The sequence below is a fragment of the Drosophila elegans genome, unplaced genomic scaffold, assembly GCF_018152505.1.
Source record: "Drosophila elegans isolate 14027-0461.03 unplaced genomic scaffold, ASM1815250v1 contig_476, whole genome shotgun sequence".
Taxonomy (NCBI): Eukaryota; Metazoa; Arthropoda; class Insecta; order Diptera; family Drosophilidae; genus Drosophila; species Drosophila elegans.
Window position 1 is genome coordinate 26,174,391 of NW_024545863.1, and position 26,616 is coordinate 26,201,006.

Sequence of the window (26,616 nt, forward strand, 5' to 3'; positions counted from 1 at the left end):
GTCCGTCTGTCCGTCCGTTTCTACGCAAACTAGTCCCTCAGTTTAAAGCCGTCTGCATGAAACTTTTCCAAAGTTGAAGGAAGTATATAGCTCCCATAGGATAATTCGTGAAAAAAAAGAAAGAAAATGATAATTTTGCTGTTTTTAATTTTAGTTTTTACTTCTTCGATATATAGTAATCGTTTATTATTTCAGAATAAGGGTTTTAATTTATTTAAAGCTCCAATGGGAACAATCGGAACTGTCATTTTAATTTTAGTTTATTGAAAAGTTTTTTTAACGGTACAAGTACAAAACTTAGCTTTTTAGAAACGATAGGTTAAGATTACTTAATAAACATTTTAATTCTCATTTTAGTATAGTTAAAGCTAGGGTCGCAAAGTTTTATTTTATGTCAAATTTAATTCTTGTAATTAGCTTTGTCTTAAGCTGCGTCAAGTTTAAACTTTTTTCCTTTTTTTATATTCTGATTGTTTCCATGGATACTAAATGTAATTTAGGTTGTGATATGGTCTTCAGATTTTAATCAAATTTAAATCATAATTTGAAATAAAACAAACCTTTACTATATATCGAAGAAATAAAAAAAATTGAAAAACAACTAAGTAATAATATTTCATATCTTTTCCCATTTGTTCCTATGGGATATTATATATTCGTCCGATCCGGCTCTTTCTAACTTGCAATATGAAGACAACTTTTGGCAGTAACAGGCAAATAACCTTAACTTAGAGATTAGTCTGCGGACGGACAGATGACCAGACTGAACGCTGTTGAGTTTTTAGCAGCATCAAATGGTAGGTGCAAGAAGCGATTTTTTAGTTTCCCTAGTAAGTGCGAATTGGCATCAAATTATTTAGAAAAAAATATGAATGTGACGACCGAAAAAATGAGCTTATCCAAGTTTATTTAAAATAAAGTTATTTAAATATTTAAAAGCTATATTAACAATGATCTAAAAAAAACACCTTCATAAAATATAAACATCATACATATAAACAAATAAAAAAAATATTAATCACTATGTTTCCCCTAACTCAATATACGTCATCCTGTTTTATAAAACACATTATAACTGTAATTTACATCTATGGAATTTTAGGAATGAGCTTTTTACAGCCAACCTTCCATCACATTCTATTTACAGTAGAAATTCAAGTTTGAAGTAACAGGCCGCTACAATTATATTAAGCACAGACTTGGATGACTTATTGCTGGCTATTATATACTGTCCTCCGTCGTATTCATGGTCTGCTGAGGACTTTTGGCTAGGCTGCAAGTTAAACTTCTGGAGACTGTACACACTTTCTTTTGATGCCGGGGTAACCCAACTGCAATTGATTTTGATATATACAAGGATATTTTGTCAAATTTTTTGATTGACAAGAGCCTAGCTCTGATCACACTTTGCTAAGATCCTTACATGATACTTTTTTGTTGGCCAAGGTTTCTCCCGTTCTGTTCCTTTATAAGTTTTAGAATAACGACTCTGGTTAGGTAAAATCTTGTACTACCGCGATGCTAGATGCATTGGCGTCATCCCTTAAAAAGTGTAATTCTCTACTGAGAAAAGTTTGTCAAGATGCTAAGTCAGTCTTCTTCATTCCCAATATTTTTGAGCTTGATTCAGGGGCAGATCGTGGCTTTGCACTGTGAAAGTGTGTGTGCTCATTGAACGCTCAGAACCTTTTTACCGTAACTTCGGGATGCAGGGAGTACTCCAAAACTTGCAGTAAGGGACAGCTGGCTGCAAAGCTTTGGATCCAGTGGCTGTTCTTCAACTTCTGCAGCGCCAGTGGATGATGATTGCGGAATCATGATGATGATTGCGGAATCGCAACAGATTCCTTCTCTGAAACAGAATTAAAAGGAACTGGGGCACCCAGTTTTAGTACGTTAAGGTGACTAACTCAGCAGTTTTTTGCTACTAAATTGATGACTAAACGCGTTGTACCCTTCAGTGAGTTGTTTTAGTACACCTGCCCTATAAAGTCACTAATCTTCCCTGCAGGACTCACAGGACCGCTTGAGCCCAACCAACAGATCAATGTGAGCTCTAGCTCTGCCAACTAAGCTCGTGCATTGAGAATTCAAGATTATATCGCAGAGCCAGCAGAAAATAAAAATATATATTTTGATGCAGATGGATGCTGACAACAGCCCTTTTATGACCCTTTCCGTGTTCTTTGTGGTAAATATAACAGTCACAGGCTTGTCTTGTTGCTCGGAGTCTCTTCAGCTTATACGTATAATAAATTGTTTACTTTTTCGACATAATAATTTATTTTTTTCTTTTTAATAAGGACAATTTTTCTATAACGTGCAGTTATCCTGTGACGCCTGTATTGAGGTTGTGAACGATATGAAAACTTTCTTGCTATAAACTACAGGGCTCATCAGCTGTTTCGACGTTGCTTGAGAGAGTTTGCGGAGTCCCTAAACTCAAAAAGGCCGCTGGTAGTGGTAGGCAACCAAAGGCCTGCAGCCCATATCAGGCGCACAGCAGAACGCGGCAACCCCGCCAAGGCAGCTATGATTGACAGCTAAAAAGTCTTTCCAGGTAAGTACACAACTTATAGACGACCGTCCTTCTAGACGGGGCGGTGTAGTACTTAGTGCCGTGGACTCCAATCCAACGTCAGAAGAAATATATTTCGAAAAATATAATAATATTGAATTTATTTGCATAACGTTATCGCTCCCTTTATTTTCTATAAAATGCTCTAATATTCTGCCATCGTCTGAAATTTCGGATTATTTTTATCTGCTTTCTAGGAGCTGGTAGTTCTAGGAGATTTTAGCGTACCTGGAGTTACGTGATACACAGAAGAAAAATTGATTGTCCTAGTACCTATAGCACAACATGGCTTTATAAATGAGTTGCTTGACTTATCTTTATCCGAAGTTTAACATGTTTAAAATTCACATAATCGCCTACTAGATCTGTGCTTTGTAACAAATCCTGAAGGCGTATTTCTATCCAGTAGCACCACTTACGCAAGATCCATTTCATCTATTTCATCATCATTGTTTCCCAAGGCAGACTAAGGTTTATTGATTTTGTATCTGGCTTTAATTGGTCCGATCTCTACTCATGCAATTCAATTCCTAATTTCCTTAATATATTTTTATTCTGCAATAAATTTTTAAACCCTTGCAGAGGGTATTATAATTTCAGTCAGAAGTTTGCAACGCAGTGAAGGAGACATCTCCGACCCTATAAAGTATATATATTCTTGATCAGCATCACTAGGCGAGTCGATCTAGCCATGTTTCTACGCAAACTAGTCTCTCAGTTTTAAAGCTATCTGCATGAAACTTTCCCAAAAGTTGTCTTTCTATTGCAGGTAGTATATAAGTCGGAACGAGCCGAATCGGACGACTATAGCATATAGCTCCCATAGGAACAATCGGAAAAATAAATGAAAATAAATTATAGCTTTGCTGTTTTTTAATTTTTTGTTTGGTTCTTCGGCATTTAGTAATGGTAAAATATTTCCGATTTACGGTTTAAATTTCATCAAAATCGGACGACTATAGCATAAAGCTCCCATAGGAACAATCGGAAAAATAAATGAAAAAAAAGTATAACTTTGCTATTTTTTAATTTTTTGTTTAGTTCTTCGACATTTATTAATGGTTACAGACCTATTATAAATATTTACTTTAGGAATCGCAACAGATTCCTTCTCTGAAACAGAATTAAAAGGAACTGGGGCACCCAGTTTTAGTACGTTAAGGTGACTAACTCAGCAGTTTTTTGCTACTAAATTGATGACTAAACGCGTTGTACCCTTCAGTGAGTTGTTTTAGTACACCTGCCCTATAAAGTCACTAATCTTCCCTGCAGGACTCACAGCCCAACCAACAGATCAATGTGAGCTCTAGCTCTGCCAACTAAGCTCGTGCATTGAGAATTCAAGATTATATCGCAGAGCCAGCAGAAAATAAAAATATATATTTTGATGCAGATGGATGCTGACAACAGCCCTTTTATGACCCTTTCCGTGTTCTTTGTGGTAAATATAACAGTCACAGGCTTGTCTTGTTGCTCGGAGTCTCTTCAGCTTATACGTATAATAAATTGTTTACTTTTTTCGACATAATTATTTTTTTTTTCTTTTTAATAAGGACAATTTTGCTATCGATTAAGAGTGGCTTGTGAAACACATACACATACTATGTACTAAGTTAGATAAGGCGCAAGTAAAAGAGCAGGAGAGAGAAAATAAAATATTTCATAGAGTTATTCGTGCAATCTTTGAAGAACAACACCACAAGCATTGGCTAAGCATGCTCATTGCGAGTCTCTACGATCTAGTCCTAATATGTTTATAGATAAACAGATAAGTGGTACGTGAAATTTACCTGTAAATGTTTTATTTTTATATAAAACCGGCTTAAAAATGATTTGCCTTGATACGTCATATATGCATTCCCATGTCGAGCAATGCCAGAGAGATTATATACTATCCCATTGGAGAGGTATAGTCCAGCATCATACGTAATAAAAAATGGCTTCTAAAAAAATCATTAGTTGTTTAAATGTGCAAGAAACTTCAAACTTACTATCGAAATGCTCTCTTTCATATCAGGCAGTTGAAAATGTTCGATTCCAAGTTTTTGCAGGTGTACAATGACCAATGGTGTTACAACATCCACCTCCTCGTTAATGTTAGTCCATCCAACATCATCCTCTCCCAAGTCAGCTGCCTTAACACCATTGTTTGACCTAAACCATTCCCCAAACATAGTAATTATTTTTATCATCAATTAAGTATTACAGTGTTTCGGTTGCTTAGAAACGCAAATCAAATTAAGAAACCATTTGAATGAAAAAACGATATAGTCAAGATTTCCGACAACGAGATACCCGTAACTCCACTTACATAGCGCTACCCTCAACAGAATGGCGAAGTATAGTTACTAGTGTAACTTTTCAGTTTAATACAACAACTTTGGGGGCGGCACAAAGAAAGTTTGTTTGAAATTTGTATTTGCATAATTAATTATAATAATTAATTTATACCATAGCATTTATATTAAGAAAATATTTCCCTTTCGGACACGGTTATCTTGTTCTTAATATTTGTTAAATGTTGATGCACTACAAACAGTAGTGCAAGCACGAGCTTGTTATGAGCGGGACCTTTTAGCACAAATAACATAATATAGTGACATTTATAAAAATAACTAAAACTAAGTACGGTGCAAATGTGTGTTAAAATTGTAGTTTTTAAGACAGGGGTAGAGGTTGAAATGCAAATTTGAGTATATAGATTAAAATAATTATTACAAAGAACACGAAAGGGTTCATGCAGACCAAAATTTGAGGTACATCTTGGCAAGTTAAGAGGATGATAGTTGCATTTTCATTAAATAATTGTAAATTATTAATTGTTTTAAATTTAAAAGCAAAACTTATCTTATTTTAAGCTAACTTATTTCAAATCAGATACTTGATACTTGAGCAACATGTAAGCAAATATCTTAAAAACAACAAAGTTATTCAAATTTTAATGTTTTATAGGGCCAGATAAACTTTCTCGTTAATTTTTATATCCGTACAAATGGTATTTTAATTTGAGTCAGAAGGACACATTCCCTACCCTAACAACATCAATAGGAAAGTCTAGCCATGTCCGATTGTTAGTCCACTCGTTTCAACGTAAAGTAGCCCATCAGTCTTAAAACTATTAGTAGAAGTTAAAGCGAGCCGGATCGAACGACTATATCACACAGCTGCCATTTGAGCAATCGGGAAAACATGAAAAATAAAAATTTGGCTGTTTTAAATTGATATTAATATACTTGGACACAAAGTAATGGTTCATTGTTTCAGAATTACGGTTCTTATTTTATTTTTTATTTATTTAAAAAAAAAAAGAATAAAAATCAACATATTGTTGTTTTAAAAATGTTTAATTTTTGGAATAGTTGCCAGGGTATATAGGCTGGGACTCGCCGATGTTTGCTTCCTTTCTTTTTAGAAAAGCTTTAAAGTCTTGTCGAACGTAGTTTGTTAAAACAAAATTAGTACTGAAGTACAGGTAAAAGTTTTTTTTTGTAAAAACCATGGTCACAATATTGGGGTACTTGGACTATTTCAAACCAAAACTTCTGATATCAAACAAAAACACCTCTTAACGAGGTAAAAAAAAAGTCGTGACGATCGCACTTTCAACATATAAAATATCTGATGTCAAGTTTTGTGACGAAAAATGAAATAGAATTCGACTTAATAAAAAAACTTTTTAAATGCCCCCATTCGTGACGCTGAGATAAAAAATGACTGTGTAGGCGAAAACCTGGACGTTTCCGAATGGAAACATTTAAAAAGTGTAATTATTTAGTCGACAGTTTATTCATTTACGTCACTAAATCTTATATCAGTTAATTTATATGTTGAAAGTGCGATATAAAATAGCTGATTGTAAAACATAAAAGCATAAATATCAAAATATTGTTGTATTACAAAATTTTAATTTTTTGAATATTTGCAAGGATATATAGGCTGGGACTTGCCGAAGTTTGCTTACTTTCTTGTTAGTTAAGCTTTAAAGTCTTGTAGAACGAAGTTTGTTAAAACCAAATTATTACTAAAGTTAAGGTTTTATTGGGGTCACAATATTGGGGTACTTTGACTATATTGCAAACAAAAACTTCTGATATCAAAAAAAAAACCTCTTAACGAGTTCCAAAAATGTCGTGACATATAACATATAAAATGAATAAGCATTCGACTAAATAAATCCTTTTTAAATGTTAGAGTATTATAAAAACTTGATGTTGTTGTTTGCTAAAATAAAATACATCAATTTATAACAAGAAAGGAAGCAATTTTTGGCGTGCCGACGTTTATTTACCATTGCAGCTATTGCAAAAATTTTGCTCTGATTTTACAGGCCGAACAAGTTATGACCTTTCAATGGACCCAACGTGCAGTTATCCTGTGACGCCTGTATTGAGATTGTGAACGATATGAAAACTTTCTTGCTTTAAACTACAGGTCTCATCAGCTGTTTCGACGTTGCTTGAGAGAGTTTGCGGAGTCCCTAAACTCAAAAAGGCCGCTGGTAGTGGTAGGCAACCAAAGGCCTGCAGCCCATATCAGGCGCACAGCAGAACGCGGCAACCCCGCCAAGGCAGCTATGATTGACAGCTAAAAAGTCTTTCCAGGTAAGTACACAACTTATAGACGACCGTCCTTCTAGACGGGGCGGTGTAGTACTTAGTGCCGTGGACTCCAATCCAACGTCAGAAGAAATATATTTCGAAAAATATAATAATATTGAATTTATTTGCATAACGTTATCGCTCCCTTTATTTTCTATAAAATGCTCTTATATTCTGCCATCGTCTGAAATTTCGGATTATTTTTATCTGCTTTCTAGGAGCTGGTAGTTCTAGGAGATTTTAGCGTACCTGGAGTTACGTGATACACAGAAGAAAAATTGATTGTCCTAGTACCTATAGCACAACATGGCTTTATAAATGAGTTGCTTGACTTATCTTTATCCGAAGTTTAACATGTTTAAAATTCACATAATCGCCTACTAGATCTGTGCTTTGTAACAAATCCTGAAGGCGTATTTCTATCCAGTAGCACCACTTACGCAAGATCCATTTCATCCTACTTTCGAAGTGACAATCGACACGGGTACCATAATAGAAGAAAAATCTGAAAAGTCTACTAAGCGATTACATTGTTTCCCAAGGCATACTAAGGTTTATTAATTTTGTATCTGGCTTTAGTTGGTCCGATCTCTACTCATGCAATTTAATTCCTAATTCCCTTAATATATTTTTACTCTGAAATAAATTTTTATACTCTTGCAGAGGGTATTATAATTTCAGTCACAAGTTTGCAACGCAGTGAAGGAGACATCTCCGACCCTATAAAGTATATATATTCTTGATCAGCATCACTAGGCGAGTCGATCTAGCCATGTCCGTCTGTCCGTCCGTCTGTCCGTCCGTTTCTACGCAAACTAGTCTCTCAGTTTTAAAGCTATCTGCATGAAACTTTCCCAAAAGTTGTCCTTCTATTGCAGGTAGTATAAGTCGGAACGAGCCGAATCGGACGACTATAGCATATAGCTCCCATAGGAACAATCGGAAAAATAAATGAAAATAAATTATAACTTTGCTGTTTTTTGATTTTTTGTTTAGTTCTTCGGCATTTAGTAATGGTAAAATATTTCTGATTTACGGTTTAAATTTCATCAAAATCGGACGACTATAGCATATAGCTCCCATAGGAACAAACGGAAAAATAATTGAAAAAAAGTATAACTTTGTTGTTTTTTTAATTTTTTGTTTAGTTCTTCGACATATAGCCATGGTTTAATTTTTCAGAATTATGGTTTAAATTTTATCAAAATCGGACGACTATATCATATAGCTCCCATAGAAATAATAAAAATATATAAAATAACTATCAAATAATTAAGCTGCAAATCATTATAGCTTCAATGTTTTAAACATATACGCAAGTAAATCATAATTTTAATGTTTTCAAAAATGTTTAATTCTTGCAATAGCTGCAAGGGTATATGAACTTCGGCTGGCCGAAGTTTGCTTTCTTTCTTGTTTTTTTTTAATTCTTGTGTTTCGTGGTATTATCCGTCTGTCACCACCAAACCACCTTGGTTTAGTAAAAAGCTGACTTACCTAAGAAAAGTAAAGTCCAGACTTTATAATAAATATAAACAAACCGGATCTTAATCTATTTTTTCCAGCTTTACCGTGCTTAATTCTCAGTGACATACATATTTTCAAACCGTTGTAGGCAGTTTTATAATTTTGTTGACAGTAAGCGTAAATCTAATACTTTTCCTTCCTTGATATCCTTTGAAAACACGACAGCAACTACAGATCAGGCAATAAACGATTAGTTGCCTAGTTTTTTCAAAGGTCTTTTTCTACCTCAGCTCATTCTTACGCCGTTTCCAAGTCGAACCTTAATTTCTGAGCCATCTTAATCGAAAGTTCTCTGCTATTAGATCTTCAACGTGTAAAGCCTGTTTGTTCGCCGGGCGCGAAGGAAATCCTGCTGCGTGCTTAGGTATTGCGCTATGTGCAAACCCTTTCTTAAGTTTTTAAACATATCTCTTGAAAACTTTCTATTCGGGAAAAGTCATTTGTGCCTACTTCTTCTTCACAAGAAAGGCAGTAAACTGCATGCCAAGAATTATTGAACTGTAAGGTAAAGTAAAAAGTAATCCATTATGTACATGAAATTCAAATCTTTTTGATAGTTAGAACTAACCGATTTATTTCAAAAAGGCACCATTTTTTTTCTACAATCGATTGTTATTTTGATGATACGTTTCGTTTCATGTTTTTCATGATACACCGCTAATTTTACACTATCCAAATTGACAGGAAAAAGTGGTAGTCACTTGGGTGGGCTCATCTTTTTTCGACCACTAAACGGTAACGTCTCACGTTGTCTTGACGCACTTTTCATTACCAGCCCCCATCCGCTTAAAAAACAGGTCGGTTTTTGTATAGCTTATGCGGCACCCATACATCGAGCTTTTTTGTGTATTCAGCCTTTGTTAAATGGTTCCAAACTGTTTTTGAGCAAATTTTAGTTCCTGGGCAATTGATTTACTGCTTGAAGGACGGTCAGTCCCAACGATTTCCATTATTTTTTCCGGCATTTTTAACGAATGGGCTTCCGCAGCCTGCTTCACCATTAACATCAAAATTACCAGAACGAAACCAGAGTTGTGCATGGTTGTCAGTTACAGTACTAGGAGCCATATACTCCATTTACATTTTCAGTTGCCTGGCTTGCGTTTTCGTCTTCGTCAAAGAAATATTTTAAGATATAGAAAATTGATTCTTTGCCGGTCTCCATATTTATCGAGGTCTCAAAGCGTTTGTGTTTTCGATCACAAAACTTTTCTAAGAAGCGTTTATAGTACGAAAGCTCATCTTTCTAACACCACCTACTAAAATGAAATCGGACTTACACAACGCGAGATACAGATAACTTAAGTCATCTATTGTTCAAATAATGGATTACTTTTGAGCTTATATATCTAAGTTGTCGGCTATTCCAAAGCTTTTTGAAAATATTGTTACACCACATTTGCAGCACCTTTGCAAATCAGTTATTTCTCCGTATCAACACGGATGCGTGCAGAGCCAAAAATTTTTTAGAAAAAAATTTTTAGATATGGGTAATAGCAGTAGATTAAATCAAAACGACAATAATAATGCGTTACTGCGCAGAGATCTAATTTTAGACATTTCCACATAAGTGTTTAAAGCCCCTCAAGAAAAATTGATGATGAAGTTGCATGTATATCAGAAACCTGGTTCGTCCCAAATGTATGTGATGTCATTGTTAAATGTGATTGTCATAACTGTCGGATTATTTATAAAAACGTACTGACTCTTCTATCTGAAATATCGATAGCAAATACAGATAAAATTGTCGCAGGCGACATTAATAAATTTTATTTTTTTTAATTTTGTTTTAAATTATCTAATCCCGGTGCATTGTTATTGTAATTTCATTCTACTGTGCATGTTTTGCCAGTGCTTGTGTTTCTTTTTATAACATCCCAGTCGGAAATTACACGCTTCCAGGATGGCTTCTTTCACGCTTCCTTTGCATGCGAAAAACGCATTCCAGATTCCTATAAGCTCTCTTTCCTTTTTGTTCGAGACGGGACAAGAAGCAAGCCTTCTTTTAGAACCGATCTACGAACGTATCTAAATACGTTCCATTGGAAGGTAGTTTCAACTTCGGAAACGCACGGCTTTCCCATCCATTTGTACTTTACGAAGGAAGCATTCTACAGCGCACTGTTAGAATGAACTCAGAAACGTGCCTCGGGAACCTTTCTGGACTGCTTCCAAAGCAAGCATTGCGTAACACATCTTAAGAATGAATACTGATCCCTTCTACAAGGACACATTTAGAATGATTCCAAAACATTCGTTCCAATAGTTTTACCCAAGAATGCAAATATTATCGTTCCCAACAAAGCTATTGGGAACCGTTCTTTTTTGAATTTCAATTTTTATTCATTTAATTTTTTTTATAAACCTTTGCTTTTAAATTTATTGTTTTACTCCGGGTCGTTTACTTCCTCTCTCATCTTTTTGGCCAAACTTTGAGCCTTATAAGTTTTATTCTTAGCCCTAGTGAAGGCCAGTCGAAGCTGTTTGATGTGGTTAGTGAACCGGTAGCCGTCCGACCTTTGTGACTCTGAATATAATAATTACAAAATTATAATGCTTATAATTTAACACACTATGTATAAATAAATGACATTTTAGTTTTTACTTAAAAAGTGTAAAGCACTAAAACCTTAACAAATTGATTGAGCAAAAGTTAAACGATATCACAAAGAAGGAAATATGTAATTTTATTAAAATATGTTTCTAAGTTTGTAAAACCCTTACCGAATAATGTTAAACTTATATGATTTGTCCCTAGTACCACCGTAGCTTAGCTCCATTATTAAACTGGGACTTAATACCTTACTAATATTTCTTCGCAAGTTGTCCTCCAGAAGAGTTTTGAATATCGAATATCGAAAATAAAGATGTAGATGTAAGTCCACCCTAGGCAGAAGGAAAAGGAAAAGAGAAAAAAAGAGCACTCAAATAAACGCAACGAGTTCACAAAACACAAAATTTAAATATATGAAATATATATAAATTACCATCTGTTTTGAAATAGTTTTTCTGGAATTAAACGAAAATAATATTTAAGACGCATTAATTATATTAACACAATTTATGAATATGTATTTATTATAAAATAAAACTCAAATCTTATTGCAGTGTACGATCAAAAAAAAAATTCTAATTCTCAGCCACACACTATTTAAGGAACAATTTGTTTACATTTGTTTTGACCGTAAATTGTTTTTAAGACTGTTAATAAGGGTTTATAAAATGGAATTTTTGGCAAAAGTAGACTTAACATGTTTTTAAATTAGTCCAGTTTTTGTTCATGTTTATTCGTTCACATTATAAGTATTTGTTATACCGGTACACTGCATATAAGATTGGTAATAAGTGTTTTTAAATTGAATAATTTTTTGGAACAGGTACACATCACATATTGTTTTAATTAATCCAGTGTTTGGTTCATTTTATTTTTTTAACAGTGTTGGAACTCCTTTTTCTTTTTAGTTTGTTTATATTAACACTATACTTACTTGAAAATTTCAACGGCAGCGATTTATCTAAAACACAGCACACGAGATTGTCTCCAAGAAAATCAAAACGAAAGCGGCGAGAAAAGCAAAAGAACCGAAAAAGACCGGGCGCTTTCTTTCATTTTACCTTTTGTTCTTGTCGTTTGCTTTTAAGAGTACAAATTTAATTTACACGTCTGCGTCCGGTGACGTGGAGTTGTTAACTGACAACTTAACTACAACTTAACAACTTAACAACTCCACGTCACCGGACGCAGACGTGTAAATTAAATTTGTCCTGAAGACGGTTGCCGAAGAGCAACCGAAATATATTGACAAATAACCAAAAATTAAAATAATTTTGTGTTTTTTTTCAACATCCTGACCTCGAGCCGGCTAACAATGAATATAAAATTATAATGTATAAAAACCGCTTCAAATGAATAATTTTGTAATATAATATAAAATATAAATTAAATATTTGAATTTTTTTTTATTATTATACAATTTCATCCTAACGCTACAAGTTTGGAACTTATAAGTTAATGCGCTAGTCACTAAGAATTGCAAATATTTAATTGTTACATTATACTTAAAACTAATTTTTATAAAAACTGACCAAAGTCGCCTTCTATTTTTACTTTAATTTACGTAATAGTATTTTTAAGGTGTGTGAATAATTGCGTGGCACTGCTAATATTTGTAAGACGGTTGGGTAGCTGATTACATGATCGAATAGCATTATCTAAAAATTGTCTTTCGGATGTCAGTGATCTAGGTCTTAAGCAAGTTAGATTGTTTGCAGAAAAATTAAGATCGCATCAATATCCATTAATTTAAAGAAAAATGACTTGAACACCACGTAAGCTTGAGGTGTCCTGTACCTTCTCCACTCATTGTACGCTCCGTCACGCTGTAATATTGCTATTTTAATGTTTCTTAGAACCATGGTTTTTCAGAAAAACGAATAACTCTGCTACGGACAAGCACGAGGCAGTTATATAAATAACAAATATTGTTTTATAAAAGGTTAACTTGTTTGTCTACTTCGGAAAGGGAATATATGTTATTCCAATTGCACGTGTTAAAGGTGGAGTCCAAAAGGTCATAGTTGATATCTTTAAAGTTCCTTAAAACTATTGGATGGTATGCATGTTTTGAAAAGGATGGGACAATAAGTTAGTCATATGGAGCTACTCTGTCTGTATCAGACACAAAAAATAAATCTAAAAGCGAGTTGCGGGTGTTGGTAAAATGAGTAGGGGACTCGAAGTTAACCAACTTCATCTCTAGCGATTTCATGTCCTCTGCAAGGTGGGATTCCCTTAAAATATCGATATTAAAATCGCCTGTTATAATGACGTCTGAATAATTTAATGACACGTCAGGAAGGATATTTAAAAATTGTTCATAGTCAACCCGGCAGTAAAGTCGGTATATACACCCAATTGGTAGCCTATCAGCATATCTTTGGCATCTAATTTCTACAAATAAGTATTCAATTGCACTACTGGTTGATTGTTTACATACAAACGTGGAACTTGACTTTTTACTTAAATATAATGCAACCCCATCCCCCAAGACTATCACGATCAGAGCGATGCAAATTATAGCAATCACATTCAACTAAAACATCACATAAATTAGGAGCAAACCAAGTTTTAGAAACACATATAACATCTATGCTCGAATTAATAAAGAGGTATCTGAATTCTTAAATTTTTCGTGTGAGGCTTTGGGCATTTATATGACACACATTAAGACTAGCTCTCTTCTTTCCGAGAACTCTTAACATCGCATGTCTATTTCATCGATTGGATTTATGTATATTTTATTGCTGTCAACCAGTTTAAATTATTTAATTGTAATATTAGCTGCGATCGCAGATGTAGCGCTTGCTCTAAAATGAGAGGAAAAGATAAGTTTTTTAGGCTCCATCTAGGGATCGAATTTGAGGTACTATTAGCGCCATCTAGAGCTCGGCAGTAGAAGTTTCTGACCGGGGTTAAAAGTCGATCTGAGAGCAACAGTGGCATGTGTCAACTTTCCCTATAATTCACTTTAGACCGCTCTATAGGTTACCGCTAACTTTCCGGCGTGGGTAGCAGTTTTTTCAATTTTGGCAGCCGAAGAGTTTAGTAATCTAAGTTGCAACTTGTTTGAAGTGAAAAGTAACCGAGAGTGCAGGGCTTCAATTTGAATTCCCAATTTTTGTGCAGAGGTTTGGGGGTGAGTCTTACACCCAGAAAAAAGTAGAACGAATAATTTTAGCACGAACGTTCTTGAAAATCGGACGAATAATTCTTAAAATTTTTAGGACGAACGTGTACAGAATAAGTACGGGTCATACTTGATAATAGTAATTACAATTTTTTTTTTTTAACACACAGAGAAAATATATTTTATAGCTTTAATTCTGATTATAATGTCTATAAATAATAACAGAATTATAAAAAAAGCATTTAAATCTATAAATTAAGCATTTTTCCACTAGCAGTCATACGATTATACGTTAATTTTGTACATTCGAGCACATTTGTGTATATCGATACACATCAGTGTTATCGGTCGATATCTTCTTTTCGGCTAGTCGATCGCAAAGCTGCCTTACTTTAAAACGAGAAGTGCGCAAGTAAGAGATCCGAGTCGCAGCGTAAAAAAATGGAAAGAGAATCGCCCAAAAAGCTGGAGGACGCATTGGAAGAAATGGGAATGCAGGGTGTGCTGCCGTACCTGCAGGGTAAGTAATTGTGCATTAATGTGAAACAATAAACTATTAGCAAATGTGGTAACATAAAAGAGAAGCGATGTCGTCAATAAAATTAAAATTCGCTTGAATTAAGTTAACTTACGAATTAAAGTAAAAACAAACAAATACTATAATTTACAATAAAACGGATTCCGAAAAAGACAAAGTAAAATGGAAAGAAAAAAGCAACGGTAAAACGTTCGCACGCACACATAACAATGCAAAACATTCTTGTGCAAGTTATCGCGTCTTGTTCCAATAAAAACTAGTAAAAATTAGAATTGGTGTTTAATCAGAGTTTATAAATAAATAGGCTGACGGAAATTTTACAAGGGCACATACATACATATGTATATATGTGAACGAGCGCTTTACCGTTCCTTTTTGTTTTCTATTCCTCTTTTTCGGAACTCAGTGCGGTACAGTTGCTTTTTTTTTCTTAGTAAAAAAAGAAGGAGTAAATTCGCGTGCACACATGTACATGCATACGTTTGCTGTTTGTTGCTGTTTTTTTTTAGTTCGTGTATTGGTATTTGCTTCTTAGAAAAATCATTTTAATTGTTTTTATATTAATTTCATACAGAAGCTGGAGTGACTTTGTCACTATTAGAAAGTGTGACAGAGGAGGAGCTAAAGGAAGCAGTTCTCCAATTGGGACTGCGTATACTATTCAAGCGGAAGCTTACAATTTGGAGAGAAAAAAATGTATGTTTAATAATAGACATTTTTTAGAGTAGTTTTTAACGCAATATTTTATTTAGAAAATTACCAAGGTCAGCGCACGCCAAAACGAAAACGAGACCAATTTTGTGCTCCACAAGGTAATTATTTTTTATAAATTATAATTTTTTTTTAATTTTGTATATATAAAATGAACAATTTATTTTTGTTGCAGAGCATTCGTTCGATTATAGAGGCGAAGGAGCATGGAAAAACGTTAATTAATAAAGGGAATCTTGTTGAGGTGGATAGAATCTGGCTGATCAACGCAATAGTTGAGGTAGCCATCAACAATAATTTAATAATTTTAATAATTTGTTAAAGTAAAAGTTTTCGGACTGCAACAAATTCCATTTGTATGATATCTTAATTTTTAAAGGAACTCAAAACCAATTACTACTTAGGTGTAATATTAAGTGACTTTGAGTTATTTAAAATTAATTTCTTTACTGTCTACAACAACGAAGCTTACGTTATATGACAACAAATTGAAATTACAAACTTTGATAAACATTTTCGTGCATACGTAATTGGCTCTGCTAAAGAATATTGTATTAGAAAGTTAAGTGAATTCGACACTGCTCCTTTGCATTTATATCCTGTAAATAATGATCAAACTCTTGTTCGTATTAAATATGTATAAGTTTCTTAAGAAAAATTGTTCTTATGTTTGTCAAAATATACAATACAAAAGTTGTACTTTTAAATATTAAGAAGTGAATCAGATATAATACTGAAATACCTTTCATTATGAAATTATATTTTTAAGTTAAAAACGTTTTGTACTTAAGAAAAGAATTGTTTATTCTTCAAATAATTATTGATTTCTTGAATAAAACATGATTTGTTCTTAAATTAAAAATATTCATTCTTAATTAAAGAGGGTTTGGTTCTTAAAAGAAGAATGGTTTACTCTCCAAATAAGAATATTTGTTTCTTACATAAAAAATAATTCGTTCTTGAAAATAACAGTATTCATTCTTTAACTACGAATTTTTCTGACTTAAATTAAAACTAGTCGTACTTAAATTAAGAACTGTTCATGCTTAAACGAACGTTTTTTATACTTAATTTGTTCACTTGCACAGTTTAAACTAAGACACTTTAATACTTGAATAAAGAATTTTTCGTTCTCAAACCAATATCTTTCGCACTTTCTTCAAGCACTTTTGAGTACTTGGACTGATGACGTTCGTTCTTAAATGTAGAACTTCGGGATTGAATAATTCGTACTTGAATATAGTCTTTCGTTCTTGAATCAAAAAAATTCGAATTTACCCTACTTTTGACATCGTTCGTTCTTGAATTGACATCGAAATTCTTGATTTTTTCTAAAAGATAAAAAATGGGAAAAATCCCAGCAGTCCCTTAGTGGTTTTTTTATTTATTAGGCGAACGAATTAGCAAGAATCTTAAGGCCAAAGTGGCGGATTCAAGGCAAAAGAAATCGTCAGTCGGCGCAAGCGCAACCAGTGCATCCAGCTCACATCGAACCTGCTCGCAACCGTCGAACTCAGCGCAACCAATTTAAATCGGAGATTAGCAGCGTTGTGCCTAGTAAAATTTGTCTTAAGCGGACACACGCAAATAGTTCATAATGCATAAAACAAATTAAGTTAAAACCACCAACGACTTAAGTTCGACACTAAGGGGAAATGTTCGATCGAGCAGCAGCTTCAGTTTCGTTTCCCCTCTAATTTGCTAATGACGTCGGCGCGCGAACTGCTCTGAACAGAGCTCGATGACCCGGATTTTGGCATTACTTTTTGGCCAAAGTGATGACCTAACAAGGCGAAGTGAAATATAGAAAATATACGTTGATTAAGTTTTTTTGTTAATTGTTTCAAATGGGAAAGGCGTGGCGTAAATTGGTCTAGAAAACCCCAAAATAATAACAAAAAGTGTAGTGTGGTGTGACGATGTGTAGCAGCAAAGTTAAAATTTTTTCCTTTTTTATCTTGTGCATAATTCTTAACCCCACTCTAAATATTAAAATTAAATATTAATATTTTTTACAGAATTAATTTTAGGAAAATTTTAAAAAGGATTTACTACCAACAAAACAGAGCGTTCAAAAAATTTAAAGATAAAAAGTGAATATATTTACGCCGCTGCTGTCCATAAAACACTTGTGTTGCGAGGCACTGTCCGAAAACCTCTTTTCCATAGCACAGTGTAGGAAGGAGGTATGACTTCGCTATCATAAGTCTTACCGTCGTTGGTAAGAACTTTTGCAACATAAAAAGTTGCTTAATTTGGCCATGACAAGTTGGAGCTCTTTGTGATGCCAAGATTAACCACTTGATCTACATACTCGGTTGAAGAATTTTCAATTCGTAAATTTGGGAGATTACAGATGCTGGATGATTTTTTACTTATAAATATACATTTACACTTATACGGATTAGGCGAAGGACTATTGTTTGTTGCCGACTTACTAACATTTGACAGTTCATCGTTACATATATCTACAAAGTCTCATCTTCCACCTATAGGACAAGTAACATACATTTGAACATCGTCAGCATACAAATGAACACTACAATTAGACAATATTGTCGGCAAATCATTCACATACGATGAGAACAAAAGTGAACAGAGTTTTGGAGCACATCAAGTTTAAGTGTCAGTGGTTCTGAACATCCAATGTCAGTAAAGTAAAAACAGCCTGCATTCTTACACTCAAGTATGAAGATATGAGTTTAACCTAAAGAAAAGTAATGTTAAAGATTTTTTGACGTGGTTAAATAAATGTAAACTTTAATTCAGTTTTCATTCTATCGCACAAGTTTTTGGTCTGATGGTGAACTAATAATTAAAGAAATTGTTCCTAACAGACAATGAGAATAATCGGCCTCTGATTATGGAGTCTTTTCCAAAAAACTGAACACTTCTATATTTTTAGCCTAACAAAATATAAGGGGGCTTAATATGAAGTTCCCTTAGCTGAACGCTGACTCCTCTGACTTACATAAACTTGGCTGAAACCGGAGATTTCCAACTGCGAGGTTTTTTTCAAAGAATTTTAGCTTTAAAAAACGGTAAACTTTTTATTAAAAGTTTGAAAAGCTGTAATTCCGGTAGTTTTACTCGGATTGAAGTTTGTACTGATTCAGAAAAAAAATTTTTTTATAAAAACCTACTCCCTATAAATAGATCAGCTCAGGTTTCCGAATAATCTGTTAACTTGGATTTCAAGTTATTTGAACGGTAGGCGGTTATTTTTAAATCGCTGCTTCCAACAAGTTTAAGGTAACATCTATAGTGCCTCAGGGTAATCATTTGGGCTCTTTGCTATTTACCAAAAATTAAAATTCGACTATCACACAAAGTCTACTGTTAACAAGGCTTTGAGTGTTCTTAACGATCCTTATAGAAATTAAGTATTATTTACTCCTATTTTCCCTCCTAATATAGAATATTACGCACCCGTTTGCAGTCCACAATATCAAGTGCAAATCGAGACTATTGAGTCGGTACAAAAAATGTCTGCTTTTCGCCCTTCGCTGTTTGAACTAGGATCAAAACGTAAGGTTGCCTTCTTACTCTAGTAGATTACTATTGCTTACTTTACCAATTCTTCTAAATCGTGGAATCATGCTTGGAACTATTTTTATGCACCTTCTTGTCAGAAGTGATATTGACTCCATAGAATTGGTGAGCCGATTAAGTTTTAATGTGCCATTTAAGCCAAGCCGCAAATACCATCCTCTTAACATTCCAAGATGTACATCAAATTTGGCCTGCATGAACCTTTTCGGGTTCTTTTTAATAATCACAATAATCTATATAATTAAATTTGTATTTCAACATCTATACCGGTTTTGAAAACTAAAATTTTAACATATTTGGGGCCGCGCGTAACAAGCTCGTGCCTGGGTTTCTTAGGCCACTTGTTTATACTGTTTTTAATTCAACAATATACGCCCTTTTCCTTCAATAAAAACCAGACTATGAGCATTTAAACGTTGCGGGCACCACTTCTGAATGGGATTTAATAAATGCACTTTCAGAAGTTGAGCCCAAGCTAAACAGCTTCAACAAAATATTTGTATCTTGTATATTTACTTGCAGCAAAAACATGGTTTTATCATAATATTTATTTGGCAATTATACAGCGGGATAAGGCATATAACAAATGGAAAAGATATAGGATCTACGATCCTTTTAAGTCATTAAGACGTTCAGTGACCAGACTCATCGAAACAACTAATAGCCTGATTCCATTGCCGCACTAGTGGACTTTTTAAATGCGCCTGATTCCATTGGCGCATTAGCATTTAGCTATTGCTACTCCGTTATATGAGTGGCACGAACAGCTTTTTGGCAAATCCAAAAGCAATTAATTAAAAACAAGAAAGGAAGCAAACTTCGGCAAGCCGAAGTTCATATACCCTTGCAGCTATTGCAAGAATTAAATATTTTTTAAGACATTAAAATTATGATTTACTTGCGTTTATGTCTAAAAACATTGAAGCTATGATGATTTGCAGCTCAATTATTAGATAGTTGTTTTATATATTTTTATTATTTCTATGAGAGCTATATGTTATAGTCGTCCGATTTTGATGAAATTTAAACCGTAACTCTGAAATATTTAACCATTACTTTATGTCGAAGAACTAAAAAAAAAATTAAAAAACAGCTAAGTTATCATTTTTCTTATTTATTTTTCTAATTGTTCCTATTGGATCTATATGATATAGTCGTCCGATTTCGATGAAAATTAAAACGTAATTCTGAAATATTTAATTATTACTATATGTCGAAGAATTAAAAAAAAAAATTGAAAAACAGCAAAGTTATAATTTTTGTTGTATTTTTTTCCGATTGTTTCTATGGGAGCTATATGATATAGTCGTCTGTTCTTGATGAAATTTAAACCGTAATTCTGAAGTATTTAACCATTACTACTTGTCGAAGAACTAATAGAAAAAATTTAAAAAACAGCAAAGTTATAATTTTTTTTTTTATTTTTTTGCGATTGTTCCTATGGGAGCTATATGATATAGTCTTCCGATTCTGATGAAATTTAAACCGTAATTCTGAAATATTTGACCATTACTATATGTCGAAGAACTCAAACAAAAATTAAAAAACAGCAAAGTTCTAATTTTTTTTATTTATTTTTTCGATTGTTCCTATGGGAGCTATATGCTATAGTCTTCTGATCCGGCTCGTTCCGACTTATATACTACCTGCATTAGAAAGACAACTTTTGGGAAAGTTTCATGGAGATAGCTTTAAAACTGAGAGACTAGTTTGCGTAGAAACAGACGGACAGACAGACAGACGGACAGATCGACACGCCTAGTGATGCTGATCAAGAATATATATACTTTTTAGGGTCGGAGATGTCTCCTTCACGGCGTTGCAAACTTCTGACTGAAATTATAATACCTTCTGCAAGTGTATATGAGTGGGTTTACTCAACTCTTTAATGCTCAGCAAGACATCTGTAATGCGACCGAGGCATTTGCCAACTTGGACGACAAGGGAGCGAATCTGATGGTGTTGTTTGACGGGTTTGCAATGGAGACCACCACAGTTTCTAATAAGGGCTAGGATCCCCGTAGATGTGGGTATTTCCTGTCAGAGATCCAGCAGTAATGCATTGTGGTACTGCGAGCTGAATTTGCAGAGTGCGCTCTTGTTTTCAGTCATTTTTATACAAAAAAGATTTTATATTCGAAAGAAATCAAAAATTGCGTCATTCTTGAATATAGAAAACAGCTGTTGTAGTGTTAAACACCAATATTTTTTCTAAAAAAGTTCGGGGCGAATGATTTTTTATCGCATTTATTTTAAATGCGGCATTTAGCCTTATGGGATTCCCTGTGTAAATAAATGCGCATTAGGCTAAATGCGTTTTAATGCGCCAATGGAATATAAATAAATGCACGTTAGGCTAAATGATAGCAAAGATTCTGCTGTACATTACATACATATTTAATACTGCTTTGTTGTTTGTGGGCTTGGCATGTAGAGGATCGATGTGAATGCCTCTTTCGTATGCGAATGCGAATGGTTCCATCTCTGGTACTTTCGTCCATCGGTATCTGCCAGTAGCCACTTTAAAGATCTAATGTGCTTATATATTTTGGCTGAGTTTGTTTGAGTTTGTGATCCATTCGAGGTACCATCTCGTTCTGAGCTCTCGTTCAGCTGCTTGAGACCTATCCATTGCCTCCATTCTACTGTCGAGATGTAAGCGGAATGCGAGGGTTCTATGAGGTCTTGTGCCAGGAGTTTGTCCACTTGTTTATTTATGATTAATAACATTGCCGGGTTTCGAGGGTAGAACCTCTGTTTGATTGGGCGGTCGTGATTCATGAAGATTTTGTAGCTTTCAATGTGACAGATTCCCTCGATTTGGCTCATTATCTCCAATTCACTTTTGAAAGTTTCTTGGATCTCTGCCTTTGTCAAATCGCCTGTTGCTAGGGATCCGATGCCTTGTCTATTGTGCTTTTTATTTCTGCGTTGGTTTCTATTGTTCTTCCAATTAGCATTATTCTGTTCCAAGAAATCTACTCCTAGTAGCAGGAGGACTAGCAATGAAGTTGAGCTTGTCTGGTTCCCGAGCTATGTCGTTACTTCCATTGCCTCTGCCGTTTTCCGAGGTCTCGTTTTGGCGGCACCAGTGAATCGTGCAAGTTCTATTTTGTCGACATACCCAGCAGAACAGTCTTGGCTGATGGATGCATTCCCTTGCCATGTGTCCCACTGCTTTGCACCTTGAGCATGAATTATTCATGTCGAACGATCTTGTAATGCCTCTGTTTATTGCTGGTGGTGGCTCTTGGGTCTCCACTGGTTTCTTAGTGGTCTCCAGTAACTTTCGGGTGGTTGTAGAGGTTCAGAGTGAGTTCCCGGTGGTTGTTGTGGTCCCCGTGTTGCTTTGTGTTCTCGTTGTTTGGAGGGCTTCGAATTCCTTGGCTAATCGCTGGTATTCCGCTAGTGTTCGGCATTTTCCACGTTTAGCGTACCGTGTATATTCTACTCGACTGGTTCGGTAAACCCACTCTGATTTTTTTCATTTCTATGACCATAGTAAATCTCATAATTTTCCGGAGTTCTCGTGTGTTCTCCTTTTTCCGGCTCATTCTTACCCTGGTGGCTATGTGTGATGCTTTCAATTGCTTCTTCCTCGTGGTCAGCTGGTTTGCAGTACTCTAGGAATTCTTTTTTGAAGGCTTACCTGGATAGCATCGGAGTTAAGTCTCTGAGTAGTATAACCATAGGTTCTGCTACGTGATCGAGTTCTATCCCGTAAGCATCTGCTAATTCCTCCGTTCTGCTTATGAACTCTGCCGGATCGCCAGTGGCTTCGTATTCTTCTCCCCAGCAACGTGTTTCTCCCATTGTGGCCACCTTACTCACATCGTTCTTTGTGGGTTCGGGTGCTGGCGTTTCCTCGTTCCTAGTTGTTGTGTTTAGTAACGCAGGCATTTTGGGTTCTCCTTCTCGATCTGTGGCCCTGTGTCAATTGTCCCGCTAGTGCCTTTCCTATTTCGTCGGGTATTTGTGATATGTTTCTTGTGTGTTTTTATGCCAGTTCTGATGGTTCCTTGCTGTGGTTATATTTCTGGGGTTATGAACTTCGACATCTGCCTCCGCATGTCCTCGTACAGTGTTTCTGGCTTGATGTCGAATCCTATCACATAAGCTTCCAGTTGGGCTTTATTGGTGTTGCTGTCCGCCATTATGTTATCTTATGGTTTGTTTCAGAAGGGAGTAAACGATCTTTTGTGTTTCTATTCAATAATTACACAGAAGGAGAACGCTACGTAGTATGCTTATATTTTAAGGATTCGTAATAGATAAGTTACAATAAGTAATTTCAGGGTGTGGGCGTCTCGGCGAAGTTGTTCATAAGGCTTGATGACTCGACTGCTTGAACATTGTGTTGGCGTTGTTGAGGCGATGCACTGCTTACTTAATAAGGAGCTTCTCGTCGGTCGAGAACTTCGGGTATGTTCTGGTTCGTCAAAACGATATGCTTGGTTTTCTAGTGGGAATTGGGGATGTAGACCTGTAGACCTGTAGGGCTACATTAGTTTTCGACCTTCCATTAAGCCGGTAACGTGACTTTTTGGGGGAACTCATTGAGCTGGGCCTGTATTCCATAAACGGCCGGGCTCAATGATCATGACCGGGCCAGGGTTGATTCGTAATCCACACCCGGCGTCGGCGATCTTAACCGAACACTTACGAATCCACCACTACCAATACTAGCCATCAGAACACTTACTCGGATATTCCTCCTTTGCTAATGTTTCCTTGATGGTCGTCAAATATTAAAATTTATCACTATGGACGGCAATTCATGGAGCGCACCAAGAGCGTGAGCATAGCAGACTACTATATATAGCTGCAGAATTTAAAATCTGTTTTGATGGTCCGATCGTAACGAGTAGACTTTAGGAAAATTAATTGGTTCAGAAGAAAGCGCCTTGAAAGTGGCATACAAAATTTTTTTATGTGGAGCTCTTGGGCCCGTGTTAATAAAATAATCCATCTTTTTAGCACAGTTTAAATTTTGTTAAGAATACGCGTCGAATGAACCCAATTTGTTTAGATCCGATGCTGCGAACAAATGTTATTAAAAAAATTCTTTTTTTGTGTATCTCAAAACTAAAATTAAACTTTTAAGGATTTGTTTTAGAATCCTGGAAAAAGTTTCTTACAAAAATCAGGGTCTCCAACGACTTTTTAAAATCGGGAAATCGGCAGGAAATTGTTATTTAAATAAATAGTTAAACTTTTCGCGCCAATAACTTCTAATCTAGTGCTAAACACGTTTTTAATTTAATTGGTCTTAATAGAATAGTTTTAAAATTATTTAATTACCTACTAAAAGAATGCATCACCAATTTGATGGAGATAAAGTTATGAAAAAAAACTAATAAATTTTTAAAAAGTAAATTTAAAACTATTCTTAATAAGATACTTTGCAAAATTAAAAACAAGATGTAAACCAATATCCTAAAAACAACGAAACTTGTTAATTTTTATATCCTTGCTAATGGTTTTAAAATTTCAACAATAAGAGACAATCCCTGACCCCATACTCTTGATCAGTCTGTTTGTACACTCGTTTCTTCGCAAACTAGCCAGTTTTACAACTTTCCCAAAAGTTGTCTTTTTACGTCCCAAATTGAATACCAGATAATTTGTAGGTTAAAGGTGTTTTTGTTTATTTTAGTATATATACTTAAACTAAGCGCATGCAAAGCTTCGTACATATGGGTACACAATAATTAGTTTTTTTCTATTGTGTCAATGGAAAAAACAGGCACCGCATCAACAATTACCTGAATAATTTTATCTGCTCTGTCCCATTACTTGACGTAGCAACAGTAAACAAAGCGGGCACAGTCCAGATGCACATTAATATTCTCATCACATACATTTTCTAAAGCCAGTAATTTAATTTGCGTTTTCCACTTTTTTTTCTACGCCAAGTTTAGATGTTCTATAAAAAAAATAATAAATGTGAAAACATTATTATATATATGTTAATTAATTAATTATAATTACAGTTGTCTAAAAATATATATAAAAACATTAAAAAGCTAACCGTTGTCTAAAAATATATATAAAAACATTAAAAAGCTAAAATATATACCCTGTCAGCTTAACGAAAAATATTTCATTATTGAACAACACGATAGCTTAAACATATGGTTAAAAATACATAAAGTAAGAACTTCGATTTTCCATTGCATTTTCATATACCACCCGCTGTTAAATGACATAAATGATTAATATACCGAAAATTGTTTTTTTTTTTCAACCACTTTGCATGAAACCGTAGGGTATATATATACCCAAATTCATATATTCTTGATCAAGATCAATAGCCCAGTCAATCTAGCCATGTCCATTTGCCTATCCTTCTGTATAAACGTCGAGATATATAAAAGCTAGGGATTCGGGATATTGTACGCAGATTCTAGAAATCTCAATTAAATCAAATAATTTTTAAACCGAATACTTTTTTTAAATAAAATAACACCTAAAAAATACAGTAAAATAAAATAAAATATTCGTTTATTGAGTAACGGAAACACGCCTATAGCTTTATTTCTTGTGCATTTTTATACCCTTGCAGAGGGTATTATATTTTAAGTCAGAAGTTTGCAACGCAGTGAAGGAGACATCTCCGACCCTATAAAGTATAAATATTCTTGATCAGCATCACTAGACGAGTCGAGTTAAAGCTGTCTGCATGAAACTTTCCCAAAAGTTGTCTTTCTATTACAGGTACTATATAAGTCGGAACGAGCCGGATCAGAAGACTATAGCATACAGCTCCCATACGAACAATCGAAAAAATAAATAAAAAAAAAATTATAACTGCTGTTTCTTAATTTTTTTTTAGTTCTTCGACATATAATAATGGTTAATTATTTCAGAATTACGGTTTAAATTTAATTAAAATCGGACGACTATATCATATAGCTCCCTTAGGAACAATCGGAAAAAAATGAAAAAAAAAATTATAACATAGCTGTTTTTTAATATTTTTCTTAGTTCTTCGACATATAGTATTGATTAATTATTTCATAATTACGGTTTAAATTTCATCAAAATCGGGCGACTATATCATATAGCTCCCATAGAAACAATCGGAAAAAAATGAAAAAAAAATTATAACTAAGCTGTTTTTTAATATTTTTCTTAGTTCTTCGACATATAGTATTGATTTATTATTTCAGAATTACGGTTTAAATTTCATCAAAATCGGACGACTATAGCATTTAGCTCCCATAGGAACAATCGGAAAAAAAATGAAAAAAAATTATAACTTTGCTGTTTTTTAATTTTTTTCTTAGTTCTTCAACATATAGTATTGATTTATTATTTCAGAATTACGGTTTAAATTTCATCAAAATCGGACGACTATAGCATTTAGCTCCCATAGGAACAATCGGAAAAAAAATGAAAAAAAAATTATAACTTTGCTGTTTT

The 26,616-nt window shown here is 34.3% G+C and overlaps 2 protein-coding genes across 5 annotated transcripts in view; one reads left to right on the forward strand and one right to left on the reverse strand.

The window, feature by feature from the left end:
- LOC121467590 overlaps positions 1–26,616 on the reverse strand; it is a 67,053-nt gene that overhangs the window by 33,165 nt on the left and 7,272 nt on the right. For 3 of the 4 annotated variants that reach the window (XM_041709386.1, XM_041709384.1, XM_041709383.1), the window contains 3 exons: positions 24,957–25,117; positions 4,570–4,732; positions 4,369–4,521 (listed from right to left, as the gene is read on the reverse strand). In XM_041709386.1, coding sequence (XP_041565320.1) covers positions 4,369–4,521; positions 4,570–4,732; positions 24,957–25,054 — 414 coding nt within the window. In that variant the 5' untranslated portion in view covers positions 25,055–25,117. The remainder of the gene's footprint in view (positions 1–4,368; positions 4,522–4,569; positions 4,733–24,956; positions 25,118–26,616) is intronic. The other variant, XM_041709385.1, reaches the window with a different exon arrangement.
- LOC108137291 lies at positions 1,241–16,234 on the forward strand. The gene is made up of 7 exons (XM_041709387.1): positions 1,241–2,191; positions 2,304–2,560; positions 6,906–7,179; positions 14,761–14,910; positions 15,503–15,624; positions 15,681–15,740; positions 15,815–16,234. The coding sequence occupies exons 4-7, from the start codon at positions 14,832–14,834 to the stop codon at positions 15,959–15,961; spliced, it is 408 nt and encodes a 135-aa protein (XP_041565321.1). The 5' UTR covers positions 1,241–2,191; positions 2,304–2,560; positions 6,906–7,179; positions 14,761–14,831; the 3' UTR covers positions 15,962–16,234.